Source organism: Pelodiscus sinensis, chromosome 20, assembly GCF_052426305.1.
Source record: "Pelodiscus sinensis isolate ZL-2025 chromosome 20, ASM5242630v1, whole genome shotgun sequence".
NCBI lineage: Eukaryota > Metazoa > Chordata > Testudines > Trionychidae > Pelodiscus > Pelodiscus sinensis.
This window is the reverse complement of record NC_143071.1, coordinates 2,015,959-2,028,207: the sequence shown is the minus strand read 5'-3', so window position 1 is coordinate 2,028,207 and position 12,249 is coordinate 2,015,959. Positions and strand designations below refer to the sequence as shown.

The 12,249-nt window shown below is 54.7% G+C and overlaps 1 protein-coding gene and 1 long non-coding RNA gene across 2 annotated transcripts; one reads left to right on the top strand and one right to left on the bottom strand.

Annotated features, from left to right (window-relative positions):
* Nucleotides 1-1,179: 1,179 nt before the first annotated feature.
* CBX2 (chromobox 2) lies at nucleotides 1,180-11,231 on the bottom strand. Its single transcript, XM_075904134.2, has 5 exons — nucleotides 11,064-11,231; nucleotides 10,940-10,983; nucleotides 10,385-10,450; nucleotides 7,772-7,841; nucleotides 1,180-7,229 (listed from the first exon to the last, which is right to left on the bottom strand). The coding sequence occupies exons 1-5, from the start codon at nucleotides 11,133-11,135 to the stop codon at nucleotides 5,871-5,873; spliced, it is 1,611 nt and encodes a 536-aa protein (XP_075760249.2). The 5' UTR covers nucleotides 11,136-11,231; the 3' UTR covers nucleotides 1,180-5,870.
* On the top strand, nucleotides 10,707-12,045 carry LOC142819146 (uncharacterized). The gene is made up of 2 exons (XR_012896931.2): nucleotides 10,707-10,968; nucleotides 11,557-12,045. It is a non-coding gene; the product is annotated as an uncharacterized LOC142819146 (long non-coding RNA).
* The last annotated feature ends 204 nt before the right edge of the window (nucleotides 12,046-12,249 follow it).

Here is a 12,249-nt window from a genome sequence, read left to right as displayed (position 1 = left end):
GCCACTGTGGGCAGCCAAGACGCTGGGCTGGACGGACCTTTGTTCTGACCCCATCCGGCCGCTCTGATGTTCTTGTTCTTACGTGTGTTGTGGGGGGGGACCTCAGTCCCCGCGGAGCGGCCTGTCCTGGGGGCGAGCAGTCACAGCGCCCAGGAAGGGGCCCGAGGGAGCAGCCGCACGCTTGGTACTTTTTACCAGCTGCCGAGTAAGGTCCGGGAGCCCCCCGCCTCCCTCGGATCAGGCTGCCCGCACCCGAGATTAGGTCTGTTCACCAGCAAACCAGGGCGTGCTGGAAGAGGGCAGCAGGCTCCAGGAGCAACGGTTCCTGCTGCCTTCCCTGCTGGGCCTCTTCAGAAGACGGGGGCCCCGGGAGGCAGTTCGGGGTGTCTCTGCCTCCCCAGAGACGCCCAAGTGCCATGCAAGAAGAGGGCTGGGGCGGGGTGGTTTCAAAGAGGAGCGAGGGGGCGGGGTGAGGCCTGGGGCCGTGCAGACCGGACAGGTACAGAGTGGGCAGCCAAACCGCTTTTCCTGCATTAGGCCCAGCAAGGAACTGGGGTGGGGTGGGGGGGATTTGGCCTCCTCCTATTCCACACGGGGCAAAGCCGGCCTCTGTGGGCCACGGCCCTGCCCCCTTCCATCCAGAAAGGGCAGTGCAGGCTGAGACCAGCTCTGCCTTTGAGCTCCAGCTGCATTAGGTTTGGCTGGGAGAGGGTGCTTTGTCACATGCTGCTGCCACAGCCCTTCCCCGCCTCCCCCTCTTGTGCCCAGAGAGCTCCCAAGGACGCTGACAGGAAAGCTCCAGGAAAGGGGCTGTCTAACGTAGATTCCCCCCTCCCCCTCTTTGCACGACTCCTGTAATGTAGCTGCCAGGAGTTCTCTACCCCCTAACCCTGGTGGCTTGCTCCCCCGCCTCCCCCAGTCAGGGTGCTGTGGATAACGCTTTGCTGAGTGCAGGGCTTTGCCTGCTGGAAGTTGGAGCCAGGAGCCTGAAATCCAACTCTTGCATTCTAGCCTAGCTCTGTGGCGGACTCAGCCTGCCACCCGGCCAGGTAAAAGGTATCTATAATCCCAGGCCCCGTGGCCAGGCAAGGACGCTTAGTGCCTGAAAAGGGTTGTGAGGCGTGCACCTGAGACGTTCAGGCACACAGTCCGTTACTCCATGCTACACCGGAGCCTGAAAAGTTTAAAAAAATATTTATTGATATACTAACAGGAATAAAAACATTATGCAAAGTGGTCTGACATACCAGCGGCTAGTGTTTTCCTGCAAAATAAATTAAAAGCAGCCTAGAGGTCTGGAGTCTATACTAGCATCCGTGTCCAAAAATACTAGAAAACATCACACAACTGCAGGGTCACCAAAGGCACCTCAACCCCTGAAGAGAACACGCTGCCAGCTCAATGGACAGGCATCTACTCCAGGCAGGCAGCCCTTATTTAACATGTGGGCAGGGCTGCCTCCCTGTGCCAACAAAGAACTCAAGCTTTCCTCGGGGAATACCAAGCCCCATGCGCATTCTCTGAGAAGCAAACAAACTGCGACCGTTTAAAGCAATCAGAAGTGGCATCCAGGAATGATTTGGCTTTTTTAAGAATAAAAATAAATGCACATCAGGCCAGTAATTGGCACAGTAACAAGAACAATTGTTTTCACACACACGTCCACCCCCTCGAGGGTTCCCCCCCCAGCAAAACCTTTTCTTTTGGGTCTAGAGTCCTTCAAACCTACGTTAAGAGTCTCAGAACCAAAACAAAAAGATGAAGCTCCCAAGAACTCCAGTTTTTTTGGTACAAAATACATATATAAAAATATACTACATTCCTAAGGAAGATGAAAATTGGCCACTTTTTCCAGTCCAGTGAAAAACAGCTATACGTTACCAGATAATGCCAGGATAAAATACTGATTCAATATACAAAACACTGCAGTCCTATTTTCTTGGGAAACCTCTTAAGAAAACTAAAAATAGTGACAAACCTTTCACTGGTTGTTTGACATGCAACTAAACCACAAACTCATAGCAGCAAATTTTTTTTTAAAAAAGGTAGACCTTGAAGAGACTAAGTTTATTGGTAAACACGATTAGCACCAGCTTTTTAAACTTGAGTCCAGAAAAAGATTAAATTAAATGCTCAATTTGCCTTTGACAGGCTGACTTCAAAGTTAAATTTTCACTCACACACTCACTCACATTGTAAAGGGGAGTTAAACACACTTCAGATTAAAAAGAGGGGGAGAATGAGATGAAATTAAGGTGTTTCCATATTATCACGTTCACAGTCTTTATAACTTTGGGATTAAAACAGCTGGTTAACAGAAAGGCACAAGATTAGCATTGGCAAAGCAGGTTCCCACTGCTGCAGGAGCAGGGAAAAAACCCAGTTTTATAAGCAGCTGGTGCTAGAAAAAAAGCCAGTTTCCGTTTGTATTACAAGTTTTCAGGGCAAAAATCAAAAATCCCAAGAAAACATCACCCAGGCTCAGAAAGGCAAGAACATCTTTGAGTGGGACCAAGCCATCAAATGTGAAAGAAACATTAATTTAGAACTGGAATTCTGGATAGGGACCTCTTACATAGGGCTTGTGTAGGCTGGGGAGCTTTGCGCTGTAAATACACACTGATTTGCTCTGATTGTAAACTAAGGCAGGCTTGCAGCACCAGTGCAAATCAGGCCTCACCATGGTTAGTCACACCAGCCCTAGCCCGGTCTTACACAGACACAACCCTCAACGCCCCACGTACAAACACAGGCACTGACACTACCGGGGTGGGGTGGGAAAGCAGGTTTCTATCCCCTTAACAGTATTACCAACTAGCCTCCCCCCCCCCCCGCATCAAATGCCACTTTTCAATGGCCATCCCAGCAGCTTGTTTACACAGATCCATCACCGGCCTCCTTCTAACCCTCCCTTTGGAAGCAGCTTCTTCCCTTCCACGCCAACCCCAGGAAAGAGCTTCTTTGGGGGACACACCAGCTGCCACCTTCACCAAAGCAGGTGGAGCTGGAGGTGCACATGCATGCTGGTTGCCGGACTGCTGAAGAGGGAGGGTCTTCTCCCCAGCCCCTCCCCCACGTCTGGCTTTGGGAGAGCGAGCCACGGGCCAGGCCGGGCCATTCCAAAAGGCACATTGTAAGTCAGTTTGGATTTGCAAAGGCCAACTAGTAAATATTTGGTGTGTGGGGAAGCCAGCCAGCCAGTCTCAGAGACCCAGGCCCCTCTGACTCATGACGCAAGGAACGGATCTTCCCGCATTCCCACTTCAGAAGACCCGTGGTGAAGGCCCCCGGCAAGGGCAGCGGCTAATGAACCCACCAGCTAATTTTTTTCGTGACGTCTTCACAGTCAGCGGGCTGAGCTCGGCCGCGTTTGAATTGGGAAGCCAACAGGACAGACGTGCCTTTTTTTGGCACCAGGGAGCTCCAAAGCAACCGGCTCCCGACAAGCCACCTTGCAGCCAAAGCGTGTCTGACCCCCAGGCTCCCTTGCCCCATGCAACCGTTCTTACACAGGACGGTGCAGCCGGGCCCACGCACGCCGATCCCTGGGCTGCCGCAGCAAACCAGAAGGGGGCGCCTTTCCCCCAGGTGGGCTGGGAGAGTTTCAATTACTTTGGAAGGGAGCCACAGCAATGGCCTTCTGGTTGGCAGAAGAGTCACTGACTAATAACGGGGTGGGGAGGGCAGAAATTCAGGAGGCCCCCCCACCCCCAAATCCACCTGGGGAACGTTCCAGGCAGGAACTCTTGCATAAGATTAAGGGCCTGTCGACTGAACCGGACCCAAGCTTAGGTTTGTTAAAAACGAAACCGAAACACATGAAGGTTTTTTTGAATTAAATACAAAACCCCAAAATACGGAACCTTCCCTGGCAAGCCAGAGCCATAGAGGAGCAGAGTCAAGCATCAGAAAGCTCACAGACTTTCACTGCCCCCCCGCGCGAGAGAACAGTGCAACGCCCCCCCCGGAACTCGCATGGGATGTGCCGAGCAAGCGAACAAGAAGCAGACGGGCGCGTCCATTCTCCCAGAGAAGCTGCTGGGGTTTTGTAGCGTGGCTGAGGGTCACGAGGCTGTCACTGGCACAGGCCAGTAGCAGGTGAACTCATCCACCCTGGGGCGCCACTTAAAACGCGCTGAGCTGATGGCCCAGGCCATCACTGGCCACCCTGCCAAGGGCTGCCCTCTGCAGGCGTGTCCTTCCAGCCCCCAAAGGTACCGGGCAGCCCCGCCGGCCTGCCCCACAGCAAGAACAAAGGTGACCATCTCCAAGGCTGCATCCTAACGGAGTTCAGCACGAGCCTCGTTTGCCTGAAGGAAGCTCCAGCCAGAGCCGGCCAAACGCTGCCTCTGGGGAACGGCTGCCGGAGAAGAAGTGAGGCGTGCGCTGGCTCCACCCGAGGAAGCTCTGAGCACCCCCCGTCTCCACTGACCCCAAGGTGAATCGAAGGCACTTGGCAGCAGAGCTGGAGCCTGGCGAGCACCCGGCTAGCACAGCAGCACGTGGCCTCCCCATGCTGTTTTAACCCTCGCTTGTTCCCAGTGTTAGCACTCCGCCAAGGTGCCCACTTGCCTGCAAACCTCAGAGAAACGTTCTCTCCGCTGTGCTCGGAGCCTTGCAGCGGGAGGCGTTAGGCGCGGGCTGCAAACCTGACATCCCTGAGGCCCGTGTGCGGACGCAAGTCCAATCTCGCCAGGAGGATTTGCATCTGCCATGTGGATCGGACCCACGTGCCAGCGCGCTCTCTGGCAGGCCTGGAGGCCAGGCGACTTGCTAATGATACGGGGCCAAGGGCAAGGCCTGGATCTGGAGAGCACCGCGCAAACGCCCGGTGCCCCGGCCCCCCCGGACACAGAGACATTCACAGTGGAGTGGCTTCTAGCTCCCAGCAGCCAGTTCATGCAGCGCGCCCCCAGGGTGGGGTGGAGGCAGGCGGCTGCCCAGCTCCCCCGCCACGATGGAGGGAACGCCAGGGGGACTGGGTCTGCCCAGCCACAGCAAGTTTGTCTCTCGGGCCCTTCCTCCCTTCTGAGCACGGCAGGGTTTTGTACCAACATGTAAACAGCGTTCCCATTGCGTGAGGAACGCGCGACACACGAACTAGCAGCCACGGCACAGTCCTCTCTGGGAGCAACCTATCTGGCCCAGGAGGGGAGCTGGGCTTAAACCCATGTCCCCTGAACCCCCACATCTGCAGCCCCCCCAACAGCATGCAGACCACTGTGGCAGCTGGCTGGTGGGTTCGGACTGAGTTTGTGTGTCCCAGGAACTAGCAGGTAGATTTATGCTAGTGCCTAGAAGGGGGGGAATCCCTCACTTGCTCTTACGGAAAAGCTTTAGCTGGTTCCATTGCCTGCCCCCATCTCTCTCTCCCCAGCCGTCCAGGCACTTGCATTCCTGCTGTCCTGACAGGTCTGACAGGTCTCACTGTTCAGCAGAGAAATCTAACTACAGAGAAGCCTCGTTAATCAGCCACGTTTTAGCCTCCAGCCAGCCTCAATCCCCACCAGAGAAGCACGGCATTAGCTTGACGCTGGTGCTACCTGCCAGAGGGTCGGAAAACCAGAACGGCCCTCACCGTATCCTGCTCCTCCCAGCCCTCAGTGAAAATCTCTTTTGGCTCCAGGAAGCCTCCACGGATCCAGGGGAGACCAGCAACAGCAGAACGCTTCATTAGGGGAAGCGGGGTGGGTGCTGTTCAGTAGCCATTGGCTTATAGGGGCAGGGACACCGGATTTCTGCATTCCCAAATCCCGTCGCCAGCTGGCATTCCCTGACAGAAAAACTCAATGAAACGATCAGGTGACGTCAATGGGAAAGAGGCGGCTGAGGGGGCTGTGGGAGCCCCTCCCCCCAACACCCTTCCTGGTTCAGTAATGTCTAAGGTTGAAAAACCCAACGCTGGTGGGAGACTCCTTGACGGTCACTGTAATCAGGTTGGCGGTCACGTCGGTGACAAAGACGTGTTCGATCAGGCTGCGGGTGGGTTTCCAGTCCTGGCTGGTCTGGATGGAGACGGACATGTTCTGGCCCACCCCAGGAAAGGAGGCAGAATCCCGATCCGAATCGGAGCTGGTCTCCTCCTCGCCCGTGCTCATTTCAGACAGGGCCGCTGGCTTGCGGTTCTCTGTCGGGGGGTGCCCCTCGGGGCCCCCACTTTTTGTCACGTCCCTTTCGCCAGCAGCGGCTCTCTGTGCGGGTTTCTCGGTTTTGCAGGTGTCCACACCCGGCAGCAGCCCCGTGCTTGGCGCATTCGGCACCGTGCCCGCCCCACTGCCCTTGGTGGCAGCTGCACCCACATTCGCGGCTGCGGCGCTAGTGCTTTTGGCTGGCGCTCCACAGCCATGACGGGGGAGGCTGCCGCCGCCGGCTGCCGTTGGCCCATTTTTGACACTCTGCAGGTTTAAAGCTTGAAGGTTCAGCTCCTGATTGGAAGTGCCCTGGCTTCCTGGGGCAGGTGGATTTACAGGTGCCTTGCTGCCGTTGTGCAGGGCCTGTGCTCCAGCAGGGAAGGCTGGCTTCTGCTCCCCCCCCGCCCCACTGCCGGGTGCCTTGGCCGCTTTGGATCCTTGAACATTCAAACCCGGCTCCCCAGCTCCCTTCTGGCTTCTCATTTTTAAGTCCAGCCCTAGGCTGGTCTTGGCGGACGCCTGCGACTTGAGTGCCAGCCTCCCCGGGGCGGGGGCCTCTGCGGAGGCCTGGTTGTGGGACATCCGGTTCATGTAATGCACAATGGAACTCTGCCAGCTGATCCCGTGGTTCGGGCTCCCGGAGGCGCCCTTCAGTATATTGGGCAGGTTCTCAGCAGATAAGCCCCCCGAACCAAGCCCGCCCAGTGAGCTTTGGGGCTCTTTCCCATTAGATTTGAGCAGAGCAATCCCGGAGCCCTGCCCAGTGTGCGGCGGCTGCAGCTTCCCCATCAGCTTAGAACCTCCACCCGGCTCCTTTCGGGTCGACTTCAGCACCTTTGCCAGGTTCACAGTCCTGCGGGCGGCCTTCTGCTCCGGAGGCAGCGGTTTCCGCCCCCGCTTCTTCCTGACAGGGTCTTTCAGGTCCGGCTTCGCCACCAGAATCTGAGCTTTCTTCTGTGGCACAGGGTGGGTCTCTCGACTCCGGGGACCTCGCTTTGCCTCCAGGTCGCTCTCATCCTCTTCATCAGAGGAGGAGGAGGAAGAGGAGCTGGAGGAGGAGGAGCTACTTGACTTGATTTTTGGAGGCGCCTCCGGTTCCTTTAAAACAAAAGTAAACAGGGAGGGGGCAGGGAGAACAGGAGCCGGAGTTAAGACACCTGGCGGAACTGTGCGCAGTGAAGCGCTTCCACAGTATACACATTGATTTCCAGGGACCTCCCCCCCCGGATCCCTGCCTCACACGCGCCAGTCCCTGCCTGTGCACCGTCCTCCATGCTGAAAAGGGTTAAAGTGTCTCCAGCCTCAGGCCAGATCTAATATAGTGCCCTAAAATGTCATGTGACTCTCACTTCCCCTCCCCCCATCACTGCTGATGAGCAATCACCAAAGTGTCTGCATAAAGACGAGTTCCCCCTCTCTCTGCCCCGTACTTGCAGCCTGAGTACAGCTTGCGCTCAGAACGCCCCTACAACAGCACCTCCAACCGGCTCTGCACCCCCCTTACGTCTCCTTTGGATAACAGATGTACGGTCCATTTCAGCAGCACCTAACACCCCACATTATGGCTGTCGGGGGCTTTTCGTGCAAAGAACACCCCCCCGACGGCACCCCCCAGCCCGCACATCACCACCGTTACTCACCACCTGTTTCCTAGGCCTGCCTCTAGGTCGTTTGCCCCTCTTCCGATTCTGCACCTCTTTCTCATGCTCCCTGCAAACACATCAATTGAAGACAATGCGGCAAAGAGTCGAACACCCACCAGCCAGCCTTACGAGCGGAGGCCTTGTCTCAAATGCTGCACCGCCCGGTTCTAATCCCAGGGACGTCCACGAGAGCCACGGGCGCGAGAAACATACAGCCGGCTTTTCTGCCCGGTGCCAAGCCTGCAGACTTCACACTGACCCATGCGGTTTGTTATGGTTTTGAGTAAGCACCCCTGTCATTTTGTAAGTGCAGTGCGGGGAAGGAATTCCACTGCAGGGGAGGGGAGTAACACGGTCGCTCTCTGAGCAATGCAATATGAAGAATATTTACCCCTAGCAACAGATGCTGGTTACTGGAATAGAAAGTCTGTTATTGTAGATTGCGTGTGAGGTTTACAGCAGGCGATCAGGCAGAATGGCAGCAGCTGCCAAACTCTGCCCCGCCACACAGGAAGCCTATAAGGTGGAGGAAAGAGACCTCCTAGAGACATGCTCACAGCAAGGGAAGGTAGTCCTGGCCTCTGCTAGGTGTTTCAGTGGGACAGTAAGAGGCCACGAAAGGGCCCTCTGAAAGTGATGCAAGATGCCATAGCAGAATGGGACCTATGGGATGGGGCAGAGGTTAGAAGAACAGAGCAAAGCGATGGCTGACCAAATACCAGAGCCCCCCATCTGGTTCAGCAAGCAAGCATCTGCTCGGATGTCCTAGGCCAGTGTTTCTCAAACAGTGGTTTACAAGTCCCCTTAGGGGTACACGAGAGAAGTCGGGTGGGGGGAGGGTACGTCAACACAACTGAAATTTGGAGAAAACTGAATTTTTGTTGCAAGTTTTATAGCGTTTTATTATTTTTGTACTTTTTACACTCAAAAATTTCATCGCCCACCTGGCTATGATTAAGTTGCTTAAACAAATGTGTTGCAATGGTAGAAAAAAATGTTGAGAGTCTGAAAACTAGATGCTGTGGGTACTTCTACATTTTTTTTTCTGAAAAAGGGGTACTTTATAAAAAAAAAGTTGAGAAACACTGTCCTGGGTGTGTGTGCAAGAAGACTTTCATAAAATGTGGCCTTGCCATTTAAATCTACATTTACCAATAAGTCTGCAGAATATAAATTTGTTCCCAGCGACCCCCCAGATCGCTGCATCAAATGCACCAGTCCCTGCCGGCACCTAGACTTCTATTAGTTGACATACTGGATCCCCATCCATGGTCCAGCTCACCTGATGCCTTGTTTCCATTAGCAGCACAGGCACCCCACAAAGGGATATGGTTTTGTAATTCTCCTGAGCCGCTAGCTATCACTTCTATCCCTAGGGATCTCCAGCCCTTTTCACTTCACCATGGTTAGTGAAACTGAAAGACTATTCAAGTAGTAATTAAAAAAAACCAAAACATTACACTGTTTGCCTCCACAACATCCTGCAGCAAGTAGTTTCACAAGTGGGCAATGACTCCATAAGACACTGGTCGGTTGCCTTTTCATTTCATTGAAAGCTTTTGTATTTTGTCTTGCACAATGGGAAAGGATAAATAGAAGTGACCGGCAAGTCTCCTGCAAACCGTGCATTATTTATATACCTCTCCTGCTGCGGCTTCCCTTCTTTCCAGATTAAACCATTTCAGCATTTTACAGTTGCTCCAGAGAATCCCTAGATACCTGCTGGCCTTTCCACACACTCTTGTCCCTCCACTGTGCATGCTGTAGTTCTGCTAAGTTCTGGGTAAACTAAAAGCTGTGCAAGTTATAAGATGATTATATTGAAAATATTCCAGCAGCAGGATACAATTTCCTACGCCTTTGTTATGATTTAACACCTTGCTCACTGTTTTAACAGCTACAACCTAGTAACCAGGTCACTGCGCCACCCAGAATAAGATATGGATTTTTTTTAAAAGACAAAGTGGCTTTGAAAACCGGTTCTAAGTTAGATCAGTCATAAAGTTCAGTGTTTTATATCGGCACAAAGGCAAAACCTTTGGCTGCTGTGGCCAGATATATATCTGCACCTCAGCGCATAAGGTGTTCCCGTTACCTTAAATAACCATGCCATCAAGTTGCAGAATTGAACTCCATCTACCAGACTAGAACATCAGAACCAGCACTGTCTAGCTTCCCCACCACACTCCCAGGGTGGAAGCATGGCATTCCTCCAACACGTATGTTTTCTGTGGCTTTTTGAAATACATGACTTTCTGTAATTCTAGAAAGTGCTTCTCCCTGTGCAGGGAGCCAAAGCAAGAAAAAAAAAGAAAGAAAGAAAATGGCCAATGGCTCAGACCTCCAGACTGGGTGCCAAGTACCTTCCACTCCCAGTGCTCAATTCGAAGCGAAATGTCTCTATGGCTGCACACAGCCTGACCTCAGGCCCCAACTCAATCTCATTTATGACACCTGGTGGCCTTCTAAGGCACCGGAACTGTCAGTGTAAATGGGCATCATATTGCACCCGCTGGGCTCTTCAGCACGCGGTCTGCAGGCGCTCCCAAGACCACCTGACCCCCACTGTCCATCTCCCGCCGCCACCGCGAGCGTGTGCAGTTTGCTCACTTCTTTTGGAAAGCAAGGAGCAGCCTTGGGTCGAGAATATTCTCCTCGGGTTCCCAGCTGTTGTGCCTGGAAGAGAAAAGGAGACGCAGCCTGGAGAGGAGCAACGAGGGACGGGAAACAAGGGGGATCAAGCCCGCGGGCCAGCCTCTGCTGCAGGGGCGCTCCCACGGCAGCCCGCGCGCCAGATCCAGGTCCGGATCCGAATCCGAATGCGAGGGGCGCGCGCGCCTGTTTCCACCTAGCGCCGACGCTCTGCAGCCGGCGGGGCCGGAGTCGTGTTGCCCCCCGCGAGCGAGGACGCACAATGCCGAGCGGACACGCGAGCAGGGAGGGGCTCTGGAGAGGGGGGGTCTCCTGAATTGGGGGGGCCTCGCTCGCGCAGGGCTCAGCCACGGGAGCGAGCGCGGCGCGCGGCTGGGGCGCGCGGCAGGAGACGCCTGGGGAGGCAAGGGGGGGCCCCCGGGAGCGCTGCCTCGGCCGGTCCCCGCCCCCCGTTTATTTGTCAACAAAGGGAGCCCGGGGCCGAGCAAACGCGGCGCGGCCGCCCGCACTCACTTGGAGGACCAGCCGCGCCACTTCACCAGGTACTCCAGCTTGCCCTGCGGGGAGAGCAGAGGGAGAGGCGCGTTAGCGGGCCCGGCGCGGCGGGGGACCGGGGGGCGCGGCGGGGGGCGCCCACCTTGCGGAGCCGCTTGCTCAGGATGCACTCGGCGGCGAAGACCTGCTCGCCCACGCTGCTCAGCTCCTCCATGGCGCCCGCGCCGACTCAGCCCGCCGCGCACAAGGGGAACCCGCCGGAGCCCCCCGAGGCGCGCCCCCGCCCGCCGCGCGCCCCCGCTTCCCTCCCTCCGGCGCGCCGCCGCACACAATGCAGCGCGCGCGCCCGGCTCCTCCTCTCCCCACCACCCCCCAGCTCAGAGGCTCCCCAAATTCCCAAGGAGCCAATCGGGAGGGGAGGGCGGAGCCTGGCGGCTGGGGAAGGGGCTGGGGTCAGGGCAGCCTGCTGCAGAAAGGAGAGTTATTGTCCTTGCCACCCCTCCCCTTCCTGCCCAGCAGAGGGGATTTGCCCCCCCTCCCCCGCCTAGGGGCAGGGGGTTTGGAACTGGGGGAGGGGCCTTTGGCCTGGCAATAATCCCAGGCATAATAATTTAACAGCCCTTCGGTTTCTCCAGTGCCCGTCTGCTCTCAAAGGGCCCCAAGACATTCATGCACCAGCCTGCACCGATGCAGCACGGAGGCTGCAAAGCCAAACGTGCAGGAACAGCGAGGAAATGCAAAAGTCAAGGTTCCAGCTGCAAGAGCATCTGCAAACGGGCCACTCAGGATGCACCGATCTGTCCCCAGCAGAGCTGCCTGGGAAATGCAAAAGAAAGCAATCAGTTCTGCAAACGTTTTGAAGTAGTTTTTTGTTTTGTTTTGCAGGGCTTGAAAGGGGCCCAGTTTTCATCTCTCTCTCTTTTTTGCACTATCCTTCACTGAAATTCTTTTTAAAATGGCTATCAAAAGTTTTCATTTGTCAAACACAATTTTGATAATCATTTTGCTTTCATTACAAATTATGAAAAACAAAAACAAAAAAACCCAAACACAAGATAACCATTGGGCTCTTTTTGGATGAAAAGACTTTTAATTAAAAAATGTTTGGCTAGCTTTAACCTTAAGTAATGATTCATTAAAAAAATAAAAATCATATATAAAAGAAAAGGGGCAATTGATGGTAATGAATATGAATAATTTAGCAATTGTGGGAAAAGTGGTAAGAGAAGCCAGGGACATAAGGAGAAATCTGTGGTCAGTAGAAAACATGGAGTTTAAAAAATATTTTAGGAACAGGAAGAATCCTGGCCATGATATTGATCCACCAC